This window comes from Phallusia mammillata, chromosome 7 (assembly GCF_965637545.1).
Source record: "Phallusia mammillata chromosome 7, kaPhaMamm4.hap1.1, whole genome shotgun sequence".
NCBI lineage: Eukaryota > Metazoa > Chordata > Ascidiacea > Phlebobranchia > Ascidiidae > Phallusia > Phallusia mammillata.
The window spans coordinates 18,886,146-18,910,621 of record NC_137258.1 but is presented as its reverse complement, the minus strand read 5'-3'; the positions used below and the strand labels follow the sequence as shown (position 1 = coordinate 18,910,621).

The following is a 24,476-nucleotide window of genomic DNA, read 5'->3' as shown; positions in this document are numbered from 1 at the left end:
TTAGGCGTATATAACTGGCAGTCATCGCAGGCTTGTCAGATAAGTAGACATAATGTTGTGGTGCGAGTCAGGTCCAGTTGTAAAAAGAAGCATAAAGATGTATTGTAACTTCCTACGTTTGAAATTAACTCAACAATACGTCGTTGGCACCAGCGAAACTGAAACAGTATAATTTTGGAGTCATTGAAGTCAACTTAAGAAAATGACAAAGGTCTGCAAATTGCTACCCTTGGCGCACCCGTCATTTACTAGTTGGCGGTGTAGCCCGCGGATATGCGTCTGTACAACGTCTCGGCCAAATTTATTCTTTCAAGGAATGTTTTTGGCAATTCTGGCGCCTGGGGGATAGTTTCACACAAAAGACATGTTTACAAACAAATTTGGATGATAATAAGACCAATTCGGGTCGGAGCTTTGGTGCCCTACTGCTAACGAACTGCTTACAGTGGATTACAGTAGATTAGTGGGATTTTGAGACTTGTCGGACATACAGATATGCTCTCGTTGTCAAGATATGTTATAAGTCAAGCAATGCGCGTCAGTTTAAAACCGTTAGGCCATACAACATTTTGCAAAAGCATAAAACTGTTTCTTGATGAAAAAAGGTCACAAAAAGACATGTGTAGGGCAATATGTAAGCTAAGTTCGTTACAGTTCGATAAATTTGCAACAACTGCTGTTCTTAAGTTTTGTTTTCTGCATAAACAAAATATGATACTTGCTGAAAAGCCAAAAATGTGTGCAAAAGGTCGACAGACTTACAAAGCTTCTCCACATTGCCGGCGGTTCCGTTCAGTTGCTGTTCACGTGATCAATACGCAAGAAGAAGGCAGTGACGTAGCGGCGGGTTCGATAATTTGAAGTTCCGAAATTTTGCAAGTCTGGCCAGACTAGTTGTACGTCTAGGTGTGGGTAGAGTGAGGTATTTTCCTCTCACGGTTTCCTCGATGACAATTCCAGACTGTTTTCCAATGCATGTCATGCATTGTTAGTTTAGTTGCTGAAACATTATAAAATCTCCACTAAATATAACAGTCAGGTTACTCAATAAGTGTACATCATATTCATGTGTGATTTTGGCAGTAATAGATTTGTATAATGGTCTACAATTGTGCTGAACTAATAAAATTAGTGTTGCTTAAAACTTGTAGTTGCAAGATTATGTTTGTTTTGCTACTAGAGAACAGGTTTTAGTTTAGATTAACCTAACTGTATATTTCACCTTTTTCAGTTTCAGCTGTATAATTATACTATAGCTGAATAATTTTTTTCCTAGAGAGTTTAATAAAAAATAATGAAACATTAGCCCTGTAATTCCCTTACTACCGAACCCTGGACTACGACATCGGACTTGAATTGACAAGATTTTCGAGAAGAAAAGAAAGTAATAAAAGATCCAAGAATATGGATGTGAATGTTTTTGATGAGAAATCTTTGGATTTCTTGGAGACGAACTACTACAAACTAGTAAGTTTATGAGATGTATTTTATAACATTATTGTTAAAACTGTTTGTTGTTTATACTTTAATCTACTTCAACAATTTTACAAATAGTCACCATTCCATACATTAATGTTTTGTAGAATTGATAAAGTAGAATGTGGTAAATGCAGTGTTTGTTACAATCCAGCTACTTAATACTTATGTACTAAAATTGTATGATTGTTGCATTTAGAACCTTTATCAAACCAAATGTATCTTTGTGTTGGTAATGTTATTTTCCACTTGTTATAGTTTCCAAATTAAAACTTGAAAATATAGTCAGTAGAATACAGAGACTGTATTTCACAAGTGTAGTTGTTAAATAAGTTGTTTGTGAAGTGGCATTCGTATTGAACCCGGATCTAAACCTTGCCGATTTAAATCCCCATCGTCCAATAGGATGTTTGCTTACGGGTCGGGAGAAGTGCCCCTTGTAGCGCGTCTCCTACCGCTCGTCAGCAAGCTTGGTCAAACAAAATTGAAGAAAAATACGCGCGTTTGTCCGTTAGCCATATGGCCTTAAACCCGGATGCCTTTCGATATGAGTTTGATAGCGTCAGGTTTAAAAAAACGCTGGATTTTTTAAAGCTTTGAAATATGTTTGTGCGCTTTCTAAGAGCTTATCAATAACCTTTGAGTTTGACATTCGTGTTAATACAATCTACGACTCTATCGCTTCATACAACTTGTATTTAATAGTTCGCAAGCACACACCTTATAATCTTTATTTCTAACTCGACCGGATCTTGAACAGGATTTGTTTTCAATTCAACTGTGGCGTCGTTTTGTGCTAAATTGGGCGGGACTTTTTAACGCCGTTTTACCGTAACCTTACATACCGTCGACGCCCTTTTCCATGGCAACGGCGCTTTATTGTTTTTCACAAGGTATAATCTGAAAGGCGTGGTTATTCGGGCGTACGTTGTGGTTACATGCGGAACAGTAGTAGAAATGTTCATGCCGTGATTATACGTACTTAGCTAGCCTTCGGCCAGTTGGGCCTGTCTCAATGGTTACTGCTTGACTGCGTGAATTGAAAGCCAAAAGTTGCCGTCATTGTTTCCGGCGATTTCAAGAAAAGAGACCTCTTGGGTCTCTCTTGTATATGACATCAAAAGCCGGGCTGTATTCTTGGCAAGGCGCGAACAAATCATTTCACGATGTTTACTGAAAGTGAAGGGTTCTTTTATTTTGCTCAACCGGTTTTGACAACTTTTGGCCAAGTTGATTGATTGAAATAGCTGACATAAACGTTTTTAGTAAACTATTCCAGGAATTGTTTGTGTGTTTTTTCGGTTTCGGTTATGATCCGTTTTGTATTTATTTACTTTTAAATGTGTGCGGATCGATAGGTTATTTAACAAACAGCATTCAACGTGATAAACGATCGTCAGCCACAAAATTTCTTTTTATTCTGTATCAGCCTAACTAATGTGTTTAAGGATATGTTTTTTTGTGGTCAAACGCTTTCAGTCTAGTTTAAATGCAGTGACCATACCTTCACCATTGAATATTTGCAGTTGGGGCGTTTTGCCGTTAACGCCTTTCCTCGTTTACCAGTGTAATTGTCCTTACCGGCATACTACAGCAGACAAGGTAAATAACGGGTTTTAGGGCAGAACACGTGCACCTACCTATAATTTTACCCACGCTTTTAAAAGATGCCTTGACGCATGGGCATGATGATGTTACTTTTTTGTCGTGTGTATTCATATGCATACATTTTTGGCATGCGACGTCCTGAAAACGCATTTTCTGTTACCTGTAGGTTTTGCTTAGCCACAATCGACTTGATTAGGCATTTGCAAATTTGCTGGCAATTTGTTACATTTTTTTGCCATCCGGTACATCTCCTTAGCTGATGTCAGTGGCAAAGTCGCAAGCCGGTGTGTTTATAATTAACTGTCAGCAAAATGCATGACTGTCTTCCGTCGTTTCGCACCGGAGAAATGTCTTCAGTTACCGGTGTATTCAAATTGCTTCTCCGCTTAGGACCTATGATCTAGTAGTGGTGTTGTGTTTCATGTTCGACGGAGAAAGTAACATAGCTGGGCGAGGGTGCATGGGTGATGTTCGCCATTCAACTAAGTACATTAACAACAGTACGTGATAGGTTACTCATTCGTGGTTTTAATACCAGTATTTGAACTAAAATGTCCTCACGTTTGTCCCACGGGGATTGATAAAGAACAAATTCTTCGTTTTGCCAGCGGAACCCGACCTATTCCGTCCTACTTACCACATCATCGCAGCGATTTTACCTTGTAATTACCTTTGATTGCTAGCGAACGCTCCAATCTCGGTTACTAGTTAATTGATTGTCAGGCATGCTTACTGGCCGCGGCCGTCGTGGAAATAGCAGACTGATTGAAGAACTGCTATATGCACATCCTGTAACAAATCTGTTATTACTGTCCGTTGCCAAACTGATTGCCGGTTCGGGACGCTGAATGCGCATTCTCCTAGTTTCAAGTGGCGCAGGCGAATGAACACGCCCAATAGTTACTGTATTATGGACAGCATGACATAACGCCGTATTTAACTTGCTGAGCTTTGTAGATCACCTAAGTTGTACCGAACTTTGTATTGTTGTTACCGCATTAAACACTTGCGCAACTTTGGAATTTGGACTTTGATTTCCGCCTGCTGTAGCATATGCTAAATGCCATTTGGCACAATACATAACTGCAGTCGTCATGGGCATTTAAAGCACACACTTTCACTTTAAGGTAACACAAGAATATTTATTTACGCTAGGCGTTAACATTTGTAACGGCAGGGTACCATATGCGCTTTTCCCTTCGGAATCACTCAGGTCACGTGGGTGCTGTGCAAACGTATGGCTCGTGAAAAACATTTGCTCTCGGCATGCAGCGGCTACCAGCGACCGTTATCGTTGTTTGGTGTCAGGCACCTCTCCAACTGGCACCACAGCGACCTTCTTGTTTAATTAGTCACATAGCGTCCCAGCGTTGTCTTTTATGCCTCAAAACCACATGAGAATAACTTCACTATGGGCTTTGTCCTGAAGGAAAAGGGCATCGTTTCTGTTTGTTTTGCTTTTAATTATTTCATTGCTCAAACGCCTGGGTGTTTGTGTAAATAGGGATATGGTTTCTCTTTCTTTGTATCAGCTTATTTGCTTAAGTTGTGAAACATACACATGTGTGATATTGAGTGAAAATGCTGAACTGGTAAATTGCTGAATGTGCCAAAACTTTTATTTCCATAAAAAAGGGCTAAGACTGTTTCCAAGGTTGCCAAATTTTCGCCCTTACCTAGACAATCACATCATTTGGTTTTTGATAGTTTAGCACAAAACTTTCTGTTTTTGGTGAATGATTGAAGATAATATTAACATTTATTTCTTTTGCAGCCCTTCTGTGATGAAGATGTGAAAGAATTTAATGAACTGCCGGGAAATTGGGACAACCGAAGCTTGGAAGATGACTTTGAGTTACAGTACCACCACGGACTTGCTTCACCTTTATCTCCATCCTACTCCCTGTCACCATCATCAAGCTCTGGCTCCTCAAGTGGCCAAAATGCAACCGAGCATGCTCACTCTCTGCTGAACGAAAGACCAGACACCCCTTTGATGGCTGTGAAATTTGAGGACTTCTCGAATGGTGAGAGGGCCATTTTGTTAGTTACTAATAGAAAAACAATTAAATAAAAAATTCAACCTTAAGTTAATGTGACTAAAATTTCTTTTTTTCAAATGATTTTTTGAATTATATATTTGTTTTGCAGACTACGGACTTGATGACCTCAACTACCCTATCTTTGCATCAGAGAACGACCCAATGAATGATGAACAACTTGACATAGACAACACTTTGATTCCCGATGATCTCCACAAATATGTGTGTGCTAGCCCAAAGCCACTTGAAGACCAAGGTAAAAACACTCACAAAGATTTCGCCACGGACCAGTTGTTTTCTTAGTACCAAGCCTAATAACTCTTCAATTTACAGTTGTGTTCGACACCAAACCAGACCAACCTATCGACTGTTCTTTTCCATCTGTGACCTTTACTGCCCCAGAATCCAACCCTACCATCACAATCTCCAAAGCTGAAGATGGAAGTGCTTGTATCAAACCAATACCAGAGATCAAGGAGGAACCAATGGACTTCAGGTACTTATAAATAAAAAATATTTTGAGCCGCTATTCTAAAAATATCAAATAGCTGATCAAAAACTGGTATATGTTAGTATATAATGACTAACATTTTTATTGGTTTGCCTTTTTGCAGCTTTAGTAAAGATCAGCCAATTACTACATCAGTTGCCAGCAGCTCGCCAAAACATTCACAGATTTTTATCTGTGACAATTTGGCCAATTCCAAGCCTGCAGCACCAGCAGTAGAACCTCAGAAACCATCAGTGGAAGAGCTTCTTAGCATCTCAGACCTTATCACCCTGCCGTCCAGCCAAAAAATCAAAGTCACTGTTCCCCAGGCTAAGATTACAACCAACACCTTTACACACAAGACCCAAATACAGATTCCTACTTCAGCTCTGCAAACCATCCTGAAAAATGGACGCTTGGTAGGTTTACATGTTTCGGAAAAAATAAAAAATGCTTGTATAGTTGTTTGCACCGTAAGTCTAAGTGTATGATTAATAAATAATTGTGTCAATATAATGAATGTTGACTATTTATCTTAAATGTAAATTACTGGGGTATAAAAAATGTTGGCTATTCGTCTTAAGTGTGAATAACTTACATATAATAAATGTTGGTTATTTGTCTTAACTGTTATTTGTCTAAAATCACTTGGGTATTCTAAATGTTGACTATTATTGAAAATATTAAAGTCGGTTAGTTTCCAAGCCATCATTTTTTTGTAAATTAAATGAAAAATAAATATGTGTCGGAAATGTGAATTTTAAAAAATTATATACAATTAATGACTCAAATCAGACAAAAATTTCTGGTTTTGTGTAAACTGATCTAGTTTGATAGCATACTGTAAAGATTGTAAAGTGGGACATCAGTATAGAATAAATCATGACAGACATTTCATTGCAATAATGGTGCAAACATATTATGGCGCTGCATTGTTCTCATGTAGGACCATTGTTTTGTTGAATAAATGAGCTAGCACAACTGGTCGTTGTACTGATATACCACAGAGCAACCTTTTCAAACTATTTCCAGGAACAGTACATTGGCTTTTGGTACAATATTGATATGCCTGAATCAAATTATTGTATTGTTACATGTTACTGTGGTACAAAGGTAGCAAATATTGTGCTTTTGGTCTAAAAAGTCCAAAAAATGGATTTGTCTTTTTCAATTCGCGATCTATTTTGTAGGTGACAAAGTTTCAACAGGACGGACAGATTTTCTCGAAAATTAAAATCAGGACTGATTCACAGATCGACCAGGATATACAGCAACACATGAAAATAAATCCCACCCAGGTATATATATACTCCCAACCTAAAAAGCACTAAAAATTGTTTTCCATTCTTAACATTTAAACTTGTGTTTTATATCACTGATGATGGCATGGGCATTTGCCGAAACATTATAAAGCATGTAATTTTCATCATTAAACTTATGAACAGATCCATATAAAGTGTTCCAAACTTGTGTATAGTTTAATGGTGAAAATAACGGCCCAAATAGACGTAAAAAGCGACATGCTTTATTGTTCAAACGTTTCGGCAAATGATATCACTGATGATGGCATGAGCATTTGCCGAAACGTTTGAACAATAAAGCATGTCGCTTTTTACGTCTATTTGGGCCGTTATTTTCACCATTAAACTTATGAACAGATCCGTATACAGTGTGTATAGTTTGTATTTAAATTTTGTTTTTCGTAGATGAATCTGCCTCCAACGCCACCTAGCAGCACAAGCAGCGACACTGAGGGTTCCAACAGTCCCAGATCTCGAGCCAGCAGCACAGGATGTCCCAACTCCCCGGTGCGCCACCCGACCCACATAAGAGTTCAACCTGCTACCAACAGCCTTGATGCCCAACTCCTAAGTTCAAACCAGGTATGGTGAAAAATTTTAATTTTTTTCTGTTACAATTTGTTCCAAGGAATAGCTGAATCTGATATAGGGTTGTAAATTGTGTTGTCATGAATTTGGATTGGTACATTTTACAAAAACATTACACTGAAGTGACAAAGGAAATGGGAATTGGTTGTAAAGATCTTACAGTTAAAGATACATATGGTTGTAATCCTGTCAGTTTATGGGGCAGTTGAAAGCCAATGTTTAAGAGCTAAAAGGTCTCAAAATATTCTAGTTAATATTTACCCATCCCTCTAAAACGGAAACCATGTTATTTACTCCCAACAATTGAAGTAAAGTGAAACAAACCTGCATTAGACTCCAACATATATAACCCTTGCTTGGTGTCAAACTGCAAAGGAAGCGCAAACTGTCTGTTAAAACAAACGTTCGGTAAACTACAAGTGGCTGGCCATCAGTGTTGTAGTATTGTGCAGTCTTCAAATAATGCTAAAATCTCTTCGTCAAGTGACCACTTGTGGTACTTCGAACCCTAGTGTGTATACAAGAGGTCATTTCTGTAGTGCTGTCATGCTTGTATCAAGTGGTTGACTTGATCATAGCAGCACTGCCGCATAGAAACCGTCAAGCACAACATCTCTTTCCGGCTATTCTCTGTATGATACTTGTGACAGACTGGGTATAATTATGCTCTTGTGGCGTACTTTCCCAGACCATTTTTGGGCTGAATGATTGGTTAAGTCGATGACAAGACAGCAGGTCCCAATTGTGGTTAATTTTCACAGAAAAGACTGAAGAAACATTTAGTTGAGACACATGCTAAAATGGAATGTTCAAAAAGTAGCTTTACTAAAAACAAAATTGCCAGCAATGTAGAATGAAATGTAGACATTTTCATTTGCAATCTTTTCAACAAAAACAAGCGTTATCATCAGTAAAATGTCCACATTTTAAGTCCGTGTCTTGTGTACCTAGTTTAAAAAATTAATGATGTTTAACACCATATTTCAATATCATGATGTGTAACACCATATTTCAAGCCTGCAAGATATCACAGCTATTAGAGTGTTGTATCATGCAATTTTCCATTACCAAGTACTAGAAATATCCCTGTTAAAACCACAAGTTTGTCCAAATTGTGAGATTATCTCTATCACACAGCCTGGGGGCATATCAACGATCGAGCGAGCAACTCTCCAGGCATTTGAATATAATATAATACAAGTCAAACAAGTCTAGATATATGAAAATCAGGTGGTTCTTAAAGTACACCTGTTTACATACTACCCTCTCAGTCAAGTCATAATGTAGACTCCACAGCCTCACAATGGCAGTGGTTATTCCACAGTTATATGTAAACTGGGTTTAGCGGCTAAACCATGCTATTCCGGCAGTATCGGACAGCCCACTTGCTTTGCTATAGCTCTGGCGTCAACGGAAAATCAAAACAACGCTGTTTGGAACGTCCTGTCACTTAAAACACGTGTTTCTTTGTTGAACCGAATTTGACACCAATCTGACGGTTGTGTTTGAATGTTTCGAATGTTTACACGTTTGAACTGTGCTGTAGTATCAGCTGCTATGTATTGGGTATTTTTACCTTCATAAAGTGGACATATACTTAGATCCCCTTCTGATAAATTGGTTGTTGAGCACAGTTTTGATTAAAAAACATGTGTTTTGTTAACTAAATACTTCGTTTTCCTAACCTTGAATAGTTGACTTTTATGATTTGAAACACGGTTGTAAACCAAGTCTTTAGTATCTACAAATTATATTACACATCAATTGTTTTAACACCAGGCTTCCAAAGTAAATATTAGTTAAGGCTGCAAAACCATTTAATGCCAACACACAAATTCCCACCCTTTTAGGTGTAGTATATTACCACCAAGCAATCATGCCACACTTAATACAACATTTCTGCATTTTCAAAAAGAAACGACGCACAATGGTCAAAATGGACATATGACATCATTAGAAGGCCCTTGTGGTGCTGTAATGCATTTGCGGATGCGTTTTCGTGGTGCTGTACGGTATAATTTGAGATAGCAATATGCCAGTACGTCGGGAAGCAATAGAAGCTGGCCAAGCAGGACTGGCACAACCTAATTCGCGCTTCCAATTACGCTTCCTACCATTATCTGTGCCTGGGTTTCCAACGAAGCCCTAGCGTCACCGCTCAGAGGTTTTTGTTTTGTTGGGCGATCTAATCTGCATGTGACATGTCATGGGGATTTTGACGATGCCACAATTGGAGCTCTAAACAGAACTGGACTGTTTTGATACATGTTTATGCGTAATGAATGGCGACCTAAGGAACGATGTAATTATGGTTTTTCTTCTCTGATAGGGTTTTGAATAGCTTAATGTTTGTTTGCTTGGTGTTGTCGGTTGTTTTGTGTAATAACATAAAAAGTTTTGCTGTAGCTGTAGCTTGTACCACAGGGGATAACGGCTAAAAGGGCTTTTGAACGAAACATAGTTTTTGCGATGGTATGGTTTGAAATTATTAAATAGGGTAATTTGCACTCTATTGACCTCACAGTTTCTTAAAAAGTTTGCGCGAACAGTTCAGTGTTTAAAGAAAAATCGCGACTCTTATCCTGTTTCAAAACGTTACGCTGCCAAGCGCCCACCATAAAAGCCATTTGGATTGCGATGTCGCTTCCGTACCAATCAAAGCGATTGGTTTATACCCGAACATGTTGTTTTCTCTATAAGGCCCCTGCAGGCAATCTAGCTATTAAAACAACGCCCTGAAAATTTCACGAATACACCACAGTATTGGCGGAACTGACAACAGAAATTCGTGCCTTGAAGTCATGCCCGAAGCTATCACTCAAACAGCGACAAACATCTAGCTTTGTCACTTGTTAATTGTTGACGTTTGTTTTCGTTTTGCGTGCCCCGACACCAAGTAACCGCAAGTCAGGTTTCAAACTGTTTGGAAACCCCAGCCGAGTTGCCCGGTCGCTTTTCTATTGTTTTGAAAGTGCGCTTTTTGCGTTGCTTGTTGCTCTCCATCGGGGCAACATGATGGATGCTTTTCGCAAATTTGGCACATTTTTTAGAGAACTTTGTTTTTTTGAGTGGGAGTTGTCTGCTATACGGACGTTTTTTTCTGAAGCCTGTCCGATACAATATTCAAACAAACCTTTGATTTTAAGTAATAAACAACCAAACCCATAGTTACTGTTTTAATACCGTAGGACTGTTACACCTCCCAATTAGGGGTTCGTGTTTTTTATTCGGGCCTTCCGAAGTCATAGTTTGCCTAATTTGACACCACTGTAGTATGCTAATAGCCTTGGCAATTTTTCGCACAGATTTATCCTTCAACGTTGCCAATAAAGTTAAAAGTTTATGGAATAAAATCTGGTAAATGGTTGTTTCAAACCTAGATTCGTTTACAAATTAGGCGAGGTTTGCCTAAACATAATAAGAATCACGTTTTCAATATGGTAAAACTTGTAAACAATTCCAGCAAGCAGTGGTGTCAGCAATAAAACTTATGTAAGCGTTCGAAGAACTTTGCTCTCTGTGGACAGCGGTTCGCACAAGTTTCGTGACGTCATCATGTTTACCGGCCGGAGAGCGGCACTTTTCCGTGGAATCGTACGCTCCCTTGAGTTTGGGATTTCCCAAGTTTCGGTGTCGCTGTAAAGGTAGAAGACGACTGTGATACGAGAAAGTCACATTTAAAAAGGCGAAAATGCGACGGTATCACACCAAGGCGTATATTTAAAGCCGTCTGTTACCTTCAGGCGTTTATAGCCTTGTAACTGTTAAGAATATTGAATCCGTCGTAAAATTATCGCAACGGTTTTTCTGACGCCTTTGTGTTTGCTTTCAGCGTTTTGAAATTTAAAACGTTTCCGTCTTTATATATTTGTTGTCACAGTTGTAAATATAGAATGCTATATCTGTTTCCTTTGCAACACAGAAACAGGCATGTCCTTTTGACCAGAATGTGCTGTAGTCGAATCGGTTTCTATTCTGCTTTATATACATCTCCTAGGAATGTTTCGGTAGCTTAGCGCAAACCCCTTGAGCACTGTACGAAACAGGCAGTCTTGTCGGTTGGTCAAACTTGTTGATCCCACTAAAGGAAATTCCCTTAGTTTCCAGTCAAAATCACCACCTTAAACCAGGTTTACCTGCTTTTTTGTTCAGGTGGAACTTTTCGGATACAGAGTTGCATGCTTATTTTTAAGCCTAGTTCTAGCTACAGCTTTGTGTCCATAAACATTTGCATCAAATCTGGTCAAGACGACAAACAAATAACCAACGGATCACGATTCTTTACTCTTCAGTGATCCGAAAAGCATCCAACGGCTCTATTTCATTCCATCTGTCTATTTTCGTGCCCTTAGTTCTATCAAGTTTCCGGTGGGTTGCGGATAATTTCATTACGTTACGGCAGTACGTGTATCCCAAAGGAAGCGGTTCCGTGCCTGTGTAGTCATGCTCGACGTTTTTGCCTCAAATTTCGACGTCTGTACGTCAGTAGGTTGACCTGACGTTGCTTACGCACGATCTTGGTCACGGTCTGGTATTGAAACCCTCTTGTGGCTTGCAACTCTGTATATTTTCGACCGGTTGTTATACCCGACTTGTCAAACAGCAATTTATCTTAATGTGACCTTTGCTACAAACTTCATGGGAACAGCGACCAAGCATGTACCCGCCTTGTTTATTAGATTTCCAATGAAATTTAAGCACCTAGGTCAGGTTTGTGGGTTAACTTAATGTTATAACACGCAATGAATGATTAGTGCAGTAGTTTCCAACCTTTTCGACGAATTCCTTCAAAACATTTTTATTCCTTACTAATATACTACATAGTAGACGTTAAACCATACAAAGGTCATTTAAAATTTGATCAAATTCACAGGTTATATTTCCAGAGGTTAAGTGTCTATTTTCAAACCACATGTAAAAACATTTCTCCCCGTTTAAAAACCACTGGATTGGTCTTGAGGAATTTGTATTAGTTTGGAAATGTAGGTTCATTTTCGAGGGGGAGGGTTGTTTTTGCCTGAGATAAATGTGTAAATGCAAATATGCAGCCACATGTCAAACCGCACATGCGCATATTATCAACCGACTGAAAACCACCTCCCCGCATCTATGTATCATATAAATGTCAAAGTAGGATCCAGAAACCCTTGACACAGTTTTTCAACGAAAAATTAAATATCAGCACAAGCACAGCCTCATAACACAGTAATATTTGACCCGTTTGCCGAAAATAACCACACAAATAAATAGCTTTTGCGGTAAAAATACACGCGCTCGCTTGGTTACTCATTTCGTATAATGCACATTCACATTGTGACGTCATAAATAGCCTCGGGGTTAGAATATTTAACAATTTCAGTGCCCTGGGCAGCCATTGTTGACTCAAACTTCGCTGTACGCGTGGTTTAAATTATTCACGATGTATTGCGGTGTGTTGACGACCGACGCGTTGATCCTGTCCACTGTGACGTCACACTACGTCATAGCGAACACGCTGTATCACATTTTGAGCGTTGTACTTTACTGAACTGAAGTTAAAAATTAACTTTTTGCGCCGCTGGTTGGGCTGCTGTGTTTTCGTGCTGCAACAATGATTGGGAATTCCCCTTTCCTTTGTGATGTAACAAAGATTGGGGAATCGTCTCTTTATTGTAAATTTTCGCTAAAAACAAGGATTTTGTATGAAAAGTTCCCATTTCTTGTTAAACAACAAAAACAATACACATGTTACAAAGCGATTACCCTGACGAAGGCGACCTGAATAGGACGTCGAATGTCGGAATAGAAATACATCTGCCAGAAGAGCTCTATAAACTTGATTATGGCAGCTATAGCTTATATATATTACAAAGCGATGACTGTTTAAAATATGGTCTTATGCGTTTTGGGCGAAATTATAGCACTTGCAGTATTACTCATTCGATGGACTGTTTCGTGGTAATCGTCTATAACTTGCTTGTTGGTTCCGTGTCCTCAGGCGAAAGTCTGTAACCTTCGAAGGAAACCGACCGGTTATTTCGCTTTTCGTTGCTGCGTTGTTTCACAAATCGAATTTAAATCAAAAGTTTAGGCTGAAAGGGTTAAGTGCGGTTGCATTTTTCAGAATGTTGTACGGGTGTGGTGCCTGACTTTCGTGGCGTTTGGTGACAGGCCATGACTGTAGCGCTTTTTCGAGCTGTTTTGAGACTTTTACAGATTAAATCTTTCTTTTTTGGTCTCGATTTGACAATTTTTCTTCAAGCTGTTAATTTTTCCCAACCTTTTTCGCGCTTTACTAGTTTTGGTGCTGACATTTGTATAAAATTGTCGCCAATTTACCTTAAAAACCTAAAAACAACAATAGTAAACACTTCAGGAGAAAGAACACATATGAACAAAACTACACAATGCGGTTGACCGGACCCTGTTTAATACAGCGTGAAATAGCTTAATGTCACTCATATAGCACTTAAATAAGCCAAGAAGATCCACGCAATGCCATTACAGACAAAAACAACTCATTTGTGCCCGTTTTTGGTTAACTTTCGGTTAATACATCAAGATAGCACTAAAATATTTGACACCGTAAACTTTTGATGCAGCTCTTTAATTTACTTGAATTTGGGGCCAAAAGCCACAAAATTTGAATTTTAAAACATTTAAGTCAAAGCCTTTCTGCTGCCGACTACAAATTGCTTTATATCCGTCTTTCTCATGTGTTTATTTAGGGCGGAACCGCTTTAAACACGTGTCGGGCATCGAGGTAAAACATAATTTCCCACACAATACATACAGGTATGAACCGCGGGGAAGCTAGCGCACAAAAACAACTGCGCTGGCCAGACATTGGTGTTATTGATCGTAACCGGTAGGTTTCGCTTTGAAAAATGAAGACAAACCGTAGCGTGTCACACACTGGTAAAACACAAGGTGTATATTGATCTAACGATTGAATGTAGTCTGACATTTATCCTTATGACGGTGGTTTCCAAAATTCAAATGGCATGACATTTTCTACATCTTGAGTGTATTCAGCAGTGTAATAATACTTTTTCAAACGTTCATCTTCGCTTTAATCGGTTTTGGGCCAGAATGCAACCTACAATGCAGACTTGAATTATTGATAGCGTTGTGAACATTTTGGCCTTTATTTCCTGCCCTGTTAAACGACAGTATTAATATAAACCTGTTTCTAGGTCGCATTACTAGAATATGAACACGTTTTCATCGTACATTGTTTTTCGTCTGAGCACGTATATTTAGCTTAAGGTTTCATCGTTGAGCGCCTGTGTATGGCAGCAGACGTGCTTCCCGACGATTTGTTCGTAAAATGCCAGACGTTCTGGCTGGCGTTTTTGACAGTTGGTTGATTTTTGAACTGAGACTCAACTAAGCAAAAATCTGTATATGTTTCTAATACACACTACTGCTTCTGTGCAGCAAAGTTAGTCGTTTGTTTTTAAATGTATTCTGCCGAATTGTTGAAAATTGCTATATCGCCTTTTCATAAAGGTCACTAATCGTTGCAAACACCAAAAAATGTACATTTCTTCCTAAAACTATAAGTTAAAGTGGCTGGTAGTTTTGCTTTTCCAAGTTGTCGCTTTGTACCAACAAAATCCGCACTGGGATAAAGAAGACGTATTAGGTTTGACTTCTGCTTTACACTTTTGTTTATACTCGGTGTATTTTGTGCAAAAGCAATCCCAAGAAAATGTTTTTCATCAGATGGAAATCCCAACAATGCCTCGAAATCCGTCACCCAAAAAGTCCTTGCGGCGTAAAATCACTCCAAACTAAATCAACATCCTGCTTGGGTACGCTCACAAAAACTGGGTGCTGCCCTCGTTCCTCGAATCTTGAATCGTTGTGGAAAACAATTAAAACCTGGAACGTAGTTCTCTAGGATCCTGTTGCGAAATAACAGCCGTTGTCTTGCAAAGCCTTTTTTTCATATTTTGCCTTAGTTACTTGCTGCTTTGAAATCATACAGGCGTTCTTGCGTGTCAAAACTTGGCATTGCAATAAGGTGACAAATGCTTTGGTCGAAATACGTGGGTAATAAATGGAATGCATTTATGCTCCTTTGTTGGCAATTTTGTTTACAATACACACACATTTAAGCACAAGTCTGGGAAATGTAACTAAAATAACGCCACTAATGGTTTAGTTGAAAATTTTAGGTTAAAATGGACTGCATTTGTAATACTTTGTTGGCAATTTTGTTCATAACACATTACACACACATTTAAGCACATGTCTGGGAAATGTAACTAAAATACCGCTACAAATGGTTCAGTCGAAACATTAAGGTTACAAATGGACTGCATTAATGCTACTTTGTTGGCAATTTTATTCTCAATACATAGCACACACAATTAAGCGCAAGTCTTGGAAAACATAATTTATACTTTTAACATGGTCAAGTAATAAGCAAACTGGCTTTAATGAGCGTTAACTATCACGAGGTCCCTAAAATAAATGTTAATTCACGTTAAAGTACTTTAAGCTCGACCAAAGTATGTTATTGATCGCTGCAGTGTGGTTTTGTTTTGCGATACACACGAAACACAATGGATGAAAAATCGATTCGCGTGTCTTTGGGCTTTATAATACCTATATTTTAAATAACCATGATGTATAAGGTGTATTTTATTTGACAAAACACAGATCTGTGTTTACTATGATGACCTAATCCAACTATAGGCTTAATGCTTAGCTGCAAAGCCTCTACTAGACTATACAATACGGGTGTTTTTGGATATTTTCAAATATATTGTTTGTGGTGCCACGGCGTTAAGGTCGTATGTGTTCAACTAAATAGGCTTTGTAAAATTTATTTTTTATCAAATTGTAAGAATATTTGTTAAAGGCAAAATTTTAACCAAACCCTGCTATATAATCTTATTGCCTAACTAAGGTACGTAAAACTTATTCAAAATTACACACATGTCAGTTAGTTATCTTAAGTTGATCCTTCTAAAGTTTGACCCCGGATGATCCACCCTTAGGTCTTCAAAACGTGAAATTTTTAAAACGGTTATACTCACTAAAGTATATGATCCGGGAGTTTCATACTTCATTGGTTAATGCATTACAAACTATGTTAAATGATTTTGTAACTTTTAGTTGGGATTTACCATGTTTTATTTCTTTTTCTATTACAGCGCCTAACGCAATCCCACGGAACACTGACACTTACAGAAGAAGAGAAACGGACATTAGTAGCTGAAGGTTATTCTGTTCCATCTAAATTCCCGCTTACCAAAAACGAGGAAAAATCCCTTAAAAAGGTTCGTGCAAAACAACAGTGAATTTGGCCCCGTAGGCGGAAACTTAACCATTAGTCGTGAACGTTTGTTACATTTGTGGCTTGCTAAGTCATGGTCAAAATTTGCGTTATAACCAGCGAGTTTATATTAGGATTAAATGTGTTTTACAAGAATCATAGCTAAGTAGGTTAAAATGTTAAAATGAAACAAAACAGCAAATGTCGAAGTTGTAAAGAGAAATAATATTACTGCATGTCCTTAACGTTTAGTTAACCCTATCTACCCATTGCTTTAGAGTACCAAAAAATGTCAATCATAAAACTTTTTTTAATCGTAAACATTGATTGTAATTTATTAAATAGTTTAAAACTTTGCAAGCGTCCATGCTAAGATTTCAAGAAAGGTATAGCTTGAGAAATCATTCACACTGTGGCCAAGGTGTTTACTTTCTATTTTGGTTTATCCTTTCGCACAGCGCACCACGCCATTGCACCAAATACCCTATTATTACATTGACGACGGTAAAGGAATAACTTCACATTACCACCTCCCTTTCCTACCCCTAATACGACCTTACAACCAAACCAATGCAATTTTGCCGGCTTACGACCCTTCACTAATTGAACACCTGTGGCTATGCGCTCTCGTTATACAATAACACCATGATTATAGAGTATTGCTAATTTCCTAATTGGTCGCAGCCCTTGGTTACCGCGCACACCTAAGGTAATTATCCAATTACGTAAGCGTGGCAAAGGAGTCGGCTTTTTTGCGCACCTGTGTGGCAAAACAATGCCGGTGTTCTGATTGGTTGAAAATGTGTGATGTTTGTATTTAAAGTTTATTTGTGTTTGTAGATTCGGCGGAAAATCAAAAACAAGATTTCTGCGCAAGAGAGCCGAAGGAAAAAGAAAGAATATGTTGAAACGTTGGAAAAAAGGTAAACATTTCCCTAAAAAATAATGCAGTGTTTCCAAAAACAAAAATGCAGTACTTCCAAAAACAAAAATGCAGTACTTCCAGAAATTATTATATTTTATTTGTATTTTTAGTCTTCAACCATTGTTTGTGTTTTAGAATGGACGATTTTAACAAAGAAAATCTTGACTTGAAACGCAAGCTGGATTCTTTGGAAAGTAGCAACCGATCTTTGTTGAGCCAACTTCGCTCTCTACAGACCCTTGTGGCTGGGAAGATGCCAAAACCGAATCGTACAGTCAACACGCAAACGAGCAGTTGTCTTATGGTAAGTTACAACCCGTACCAGTTCCTATAAATTTAGAATCATTTGATTGAGCGATATCTGACCTTCTGAGACCACGCCGCTAAACCAATCACTACGTACAAACGAGTATTGCTCTTCCAGCAGTTTTTATTATTGGAGCAATACTCGTTTATACATTATGCCTGGCAGCAATAGCTTGTTTATCCAAACACTATGCACCACAAAAACGTTTTTTGTTGTTTTTGTAGATGATTGTCCTTTGCTTCGCGGTCTTCCTTGGTGGTTGGTATCCATTTCTCTCACCAATGCGATCCAATGACATCACATCTATTACGTCATCGGGGCAAATTTTACCCGACGTACATCGTAAGTTGGTTTGATTCAAAATAACTGGTTGAAACTTAACGAAATTTGATTTTGACCCTATGTTTCCTGACGCGCAGGGCAATCTCGCGTTCTCATGTCAATCAAAGACGACGAGATGGCCAAGCGTTGCCTTGACGACGCTCGTTGTTATGCCTACGATCCGCCACACGGGGAAACACCGATACACGACGCAGCGAGTAAGTATGCGCAGGACGAAATATTTTGACAAATTGTCAAATTTTGGCTTTCGGTATATTTTTTGTTTGGGTATCTCTACAGATTTAAATGTTTAACTGTGTGTCTTACTAAATGAAGGCCTGTTTTATGAGCAATGGTCTCAGGTATTTGGTTTTTATGCTTTATTAATAGAAACATCATGTAATATTGAAATGGTATTTTGCAGTAAAATTATACATAGATATTTAATGGCACATTTTGTGTAGCTTTAGGTAAGATTTCTTAGTGAATTAAGGCGTGTTTTGTGGGCATTTGTTTTGAGTGTTTAGTCCTTAAATTTTATCAAAGAAACGTCACATGCTAAAATCTAAATAGTATTTTACAGTCCATAGTTAAATGATTTCACTCATACGGCATTGTACATAGCATATATTTAATAGCACATTTTGTCAATACTTTTTGTAACAAACCCTGTTTTATCAACCAGTGAACGAGCCACCAACCGACGGAGGTAGTGACACATATGACGAACCAACTGGAGGAAGAGTGACAATGAACGACACAGGCGACCAAACAAGCAACATCATTGCCAACACAATGGAACCACGCACAGCTGCTGACATCATTGCAAGGTTAGAGCCGTTATTATTTTTCTCAAATAAATACTGATTGCAGACTTGACGTTACTCATACCAGAGTTAAGAGGTGAAATTAGGCCCCTAACCGAACAAGTACAAATCCCGGCCCGACTTACACCTCCGTTTTATACAATGGTTAATATTGTAGTGCAGTGGTTCTTAATTCAAGCCATGGAGCACCAGTCCAATTAAAGGAATATCACGGACCAGTCTATTGTTAAATAAGGATAAAGTAAGCATCCACAATATACATATTGGCTTGGAATATATTCCTCCAATACAAAATTTCGAGGAGTGATATCCAACAGCTGATAGCTAACAATGAATGGCTTTTTTGTAATGAATACTCAATAAGTTCTGTGCAACTATTACCAGTTATCCCCAAACGTAATTAACGTCCTATGGGCCACCCAAAAAGTCATCATGGACCACCAGTTGAGAACCACTGTCCTAGTGGGACCATTATTGTTTTCGGACAGTTTTTTTTACGGTTATTAACTTATACAGACAGGAAAGATTCGTTAAAATTACTAACATAGTAGACATAGTTGTACACTTAACATCCTACCTCAAATTACCCATTAGGTAACCCACAAGGCTATGACTTATGAAACTTTAACTCAGTCAAATTTAAACAAGTTCACATATTTGTCTAGCCGCAAGGTGGCAGTGCAGAGTTCCAAGATGGAGGTCGTCTACGAGTCCAACTCGGCGCATGACGTCACAAAGAAGTTCGTCGCCGGCACGCAGCTCGTCACCGAGTAAAATCTCCGCAATGTGAAATGTACAAAGTAGATGTTCTCACGATGTAAATACAACGCTACGTTGAGGAATCGAACCCCGGACCCTTTCATCAAACCTACCTGAGAATCGATCACGGATTTTTGATTCGGCGACTTGGACTTGCGCGTTTAATGTTTCAATTGCGACCAAATCGACAGTCTTGCTTCTTTTTTGCCCTTTTTTCTTACTTTTTACTTATTATTCTCGTGTGTGTAGTATTTAAACCAAGGCTGTGTCCGCGTAACGCCACCCTTCTCGTTTTGTTACATTTTTATTTGCTTTGCTTTTTTGTCGCCCCAGTCGCTCCCGATCCCCTGTGTGCCCATGAAAAGATGTATTTCATTTGTTGCGTAACAAACAATCATTTTGCGGCGATCGCCCAAACTCTTCACAATTGTGAAACAATTTTGCTCTACGATGTAAAAATCCGACCAAACAGGCAGACATTTCTGAGATATTCCTTTTTCTGTCTTAATATATTTGCATATTGTGTGCAAGAGAGCCATTTATTTACATTCAAAGTATATCCTTGTTTTACTTTGTCGGTTGTTCGCGTAGTTTATCAAACGCACCGGAACACCTTCCGTTTTTTTTTCGCTTCGCATCATTTTCCTTTTGTCAAGCCATGTGTGACATCACCAACCCCGTGATTGTGTTGTGACGCAAACACGCTGAAGATCATCGTGCAATGTTCTCGCTTCGCGCGCTGCTGATGACGTCATTGAGCGGGCCCGCAGCCCCCCAGTTCCTAATGGAACATGTGAATACGCTCCTGTTAGAACTCTGCCGTCTTGTTTGATTTATGACGTAATCGATCCTACGTAGCTGGTGACGTCATCTAGAAATCGGTGGGATCATGACGTCACTTCGCAGCGTCGGTGAAGACGTGTATTTTGTTTCTTAGTGCCATTCCCCGAATTTGTAATTACAACCTTAGATGCGCTGTGGCCAATCTAGTTCATGCATTACTAACCGTCGCTTCTCATATGGTGCCTTAATCCCTTTCTCTCGCTGTATTCCAATTTGTGCGCGTGTGTAGTCCGTGTGTGCCCCGGGTAAAGGACAGCGGTCCACTGCGCCACTTAGTGGTCGATCCCCACTACTGAAACGGCCACACGAGGGCGTAGAGCGAATAAACCACAGTACATGTATAAATCGAAGACTGGTGTTTTTATTTCACACAATTAGGTGAAGATAGTACAAGGCGTAGTTAGCAACACATTTAAAAGTTGTTGCTGACAAATACAAATTTAAAGCTAAAATTACAAAGCATGTTGTACTAAACTTATACACAACCAACAGTAAAATAGGGTTCAACATAGTAATGCATTTAATAACATTTCCCCCCCATGATTTTACAACATTAATCAACCAAAAAAATTGGTGTTCAAGGCAAAAACAAAACAAGTAACACATTAAGTTGGCACTGATTTTATTTGTACATTGATTTTCAACATGACATTTTAAGTGATTACACTGTTCAAAAAATGATACTGGATTAAAAAACAAATACTTATAGTACACAGTGAAACTCAGTAGTAAATGTCAAAGTTTAAGATAAACATATGATGCCCTAATTTGTAAGTATCAAGAGTGTGTATTATGGCTATTTCAAACAAAAATACTTTCGAGTTAACACATTAACAAAATGAAACTTACAAAGAAAGAGTTTGCTAAAAATACTATTAATTTGCATATTGCAGTTCAGTCGGCCATAAGGTTTGCTGCTGCCAAAATTTGCAAACTTACAATTGAAATCTCTTTTTTCACATCATCCCAAGAGCCACCCCTCTGTGCAACAAATATAGTGTCCACTATTCCTGGAAATGCAGCTCCACTATAACTGTCATGAGATGATGGTGCAAAAATGGTGTGGCGATAATAGTGACGTCCCGGCACACCATTAAAGTCTATAAACCCACGGTTTATTTGAAACAGTTTATCATTGATTTGCCTTACATGTATCAAATCCGAAGTAGAATTGATTAACTGGACTTTGGCGTCCATTTTTGTAGCAGCCTCTTTGAATTGATGGATAGCCCAATGTAAATTTTCCAACGATATGCTATGCTGATCAAGTACAGTCCCACTCTGTTTTTGTAGCAAAGAAGCAAGTTTTGCAAGTTTATCTGCATAGTCAGTTGGCTTGAATGGTAAAACACATGCATCCCCAGTTCTAATTAACAAACCAGCAGCAACCCTGGCAATTGCTAGTGAATAGCTGAATTCAGGATCAATAAACTGTTTCATGTAGGCAAAGGTGTCATGCACTGAGTGATATACTGGGTAAGATGAAATGTTGTGGTAAAGGTAATTGTACCTTATATCAGCAGATGCAACACCTGTCTTCTGCAAAAATGATGTATAATCACTTCCAGACCCAATATTTGCAATGTATGGCTTTGTTTTGTCGTCAAAGTCAAAATTTTTTGCAAGCCATGTGTCATACACTAAAGGACGTTTCTGCCTAACCTCCTTTGAATTGGGGTTTGGTACATCTTTAGTGACGTCAAACAGAAGTTGCCCAAGTCCAGGTGTAGACAGGGCTCTAAATACCCCAGGACCTTGCACTGCTATGTCAATGTTAAAATATGAAACAGCTCTCAAGAAGAGCATCTTTTCCATTTGTTCAACCCATTCTGTAGAACCAATTAATCCATATTCCTCTGCACCCCAGCTGCAAAACACAATGGTCCTTCTTGGCCTCCATTTGCCATTTTTGACATGCATACTCATGGCTCTTGCAACCTCTAACATTACAGCTGTGCCACTAGATGGGTCTAAACCACCAAATGTCCAAGCATCGCGATGGTTTCCTAATAGAACATACCGATCAGGTTCATGCCAACCCCGAATGTAACCAATAACTGTCTTGATTGTTCGTCTTTCTCTATAATTTGCAACATGTATGTGGGCTTTGCAATATTTATGATTTTCATCAAACTGGCCTCCAAACTTGTAGGTAAAGTCCATACCTCCTTGCCAATCACTTGGAGCATCATTACCACCAAGAATAGACAACAGTTGGTATGCATCTTCATAGCCTATTGGTTGGACTGGTATTGTAGGAAGAAAACTTTCTGACTCTGGAATTCTATATGTAATATTCAAAGCTGGATAGTCAGGAGTCAGAGGGTCCCCATTTAAGTGCAGTGACCCTCTTTGTACTCCAGATGGTGGCAGCCACCAACTATTTGGATACACATCTTTGCCTCCTTTTTGTGAGTTCCAGGTATGTTTCTTTTGTCCTGCAAAGTCTAAGGGGTCATTAAATATCACCAGTCCAGCACATTTGTTTAGTTCAGCCAAGCGAGCTTTATCACCACGAAATATTTTCCCATATCGCGCCATGCAAATACCACTTGTAACGTTTACCCCTTGTTTCACCAATAGTTCATAATCTTCTATCCTGCCATAGTTGACATAAAACAAGTGTCCTGTTGCATCACCGGCTGCCCCATAAGCATTAAACACATGTATAACATCATCTTGTTTTTCCGAGGTGGTAAATGGTGTTTCTGTCCAATTAGACTTACGAGTAACAGTGCCATTTGGAAACATTACACCAACATAGTTCGGTGAAGAACTGTTGGGGTAAGACAGTAAGACATTATATGGATACACCTCAACTTTGTCCAGTTGAACATTCCATGCATCTGTAATATCCTTTACTAATACCTCTTCATTTTTCATGCTGCCTGCTATGTGAGTATTTTTGGTTAAGAACTTTAGGTTTTTTTCAATATTTTCTGCTTTCATTTCATTGAATAGCATCTTTTTCATTTCACTGTAGGTGTACTGCTTTTGTAAAGGCACAACTTCCGCAACTTTGGGTTTTGTTTCAGGTAGTTTGGGGGCAAAAACAAAGCGCCCAATCAAAACCCCTATGATGAATACCATTGTAGCTCCAAAGATGGACCAACAAAATAAAGACCTCTTTGTGATCGCAACTGATGATGTCTTACGATAGGGAGTGTGATTTTGACGAAAACCAAGTTCATCTGATCCATATTTTTCTGCAGAATACTCTATTGCAAATTCTTCTGAAGAATCTTCCAATGGAATCAAAGGTGATGAATAATTAGAAGTCATTGCACAATGTAATTTGCTCTATTGGGATGTAAAGTAATTACAGAAACACTGGCAAAAAAAAAATTGTTTTTAAGGATTGTTTTAAAAAACTGCAAACAGTGCACACTGTTTTCGCATCAGTGCATTTATATTGGTTTTAAAAAAATAGACATATGTATTTACCACATGGAAAAACAACTTGAAATACACTGTACGCCTACTGTCTTGAAGCTTGAACCGTGCATTAAAGCCACTAAAAACATAGTTTTTAACTAATTTACTTAAATTGTACTCAAAAATTTCAACACATGCATCTAGTATCATTATGAATTACACTATCTACATTTAGCGTTTTGCATTTCCGCATGTAACAACTCGAATTGGCAAAAATACTTGTAACAAATGAGTAATAGCTCGCGATGACAACAACACAAACAAAATATCTGCACGCACGTGATTG

The 24,476-nt window shown here is 38.6% G+C and overlaps 1 protein-coding gene and 1 pseudogene across 2 annotated transcripts; one reads left to right on the top strand and one right to left on the bottom strand.

Annotated features, from left to right (window-relative positions):
• Positions 1–1,211: 1,211 nt before the first annotated feature.
• Positions 1,212–21,100, top strand: LOC145238163 (uncharacterized). Its single transcript, XM_080101244.1, has 14 exons — positions 1,212–1,467; positions 4,859–5,111; positions 5,236–5,382; positions 5,460–5,622; positions 5,741–6,035; positions 6,807–6,914; positions 7,323–7,499; positions 16,652–16,777; positions 17,614–17,696; positions 17,834–18,002; positions 18,230–18,347; positions 18,425–18,544; positions 19,012–19,156; positions 19,819–21,100. Exons 1-14 carry the CDS (start codon positions 1,405–1,407, stop codon positions 19,925–19,927), a joined length of 2,076 nt encoding a protein of 691 aa, XP_079957370.1. The 5' UTR covers positions 1,212–1,404; the 3' UTR covers positions 19,928–21,100.
• On the bottom strand, positions 21,095–24,105 carry LOC145238162 (putative N-acetylated-alpha-linked acidic dipeptidase pseudogene; annotated as a pseudogene). The gene has a single exon (XR_013862082.1). The product of XR_013862082.1 is annotated as a putative N-acetylated-alpha-linked acidic dipeptidase pseudogene (transcript).
• Between the last annotated feature and the right edge of the window lie 371 nt (positions 24,106–24,476).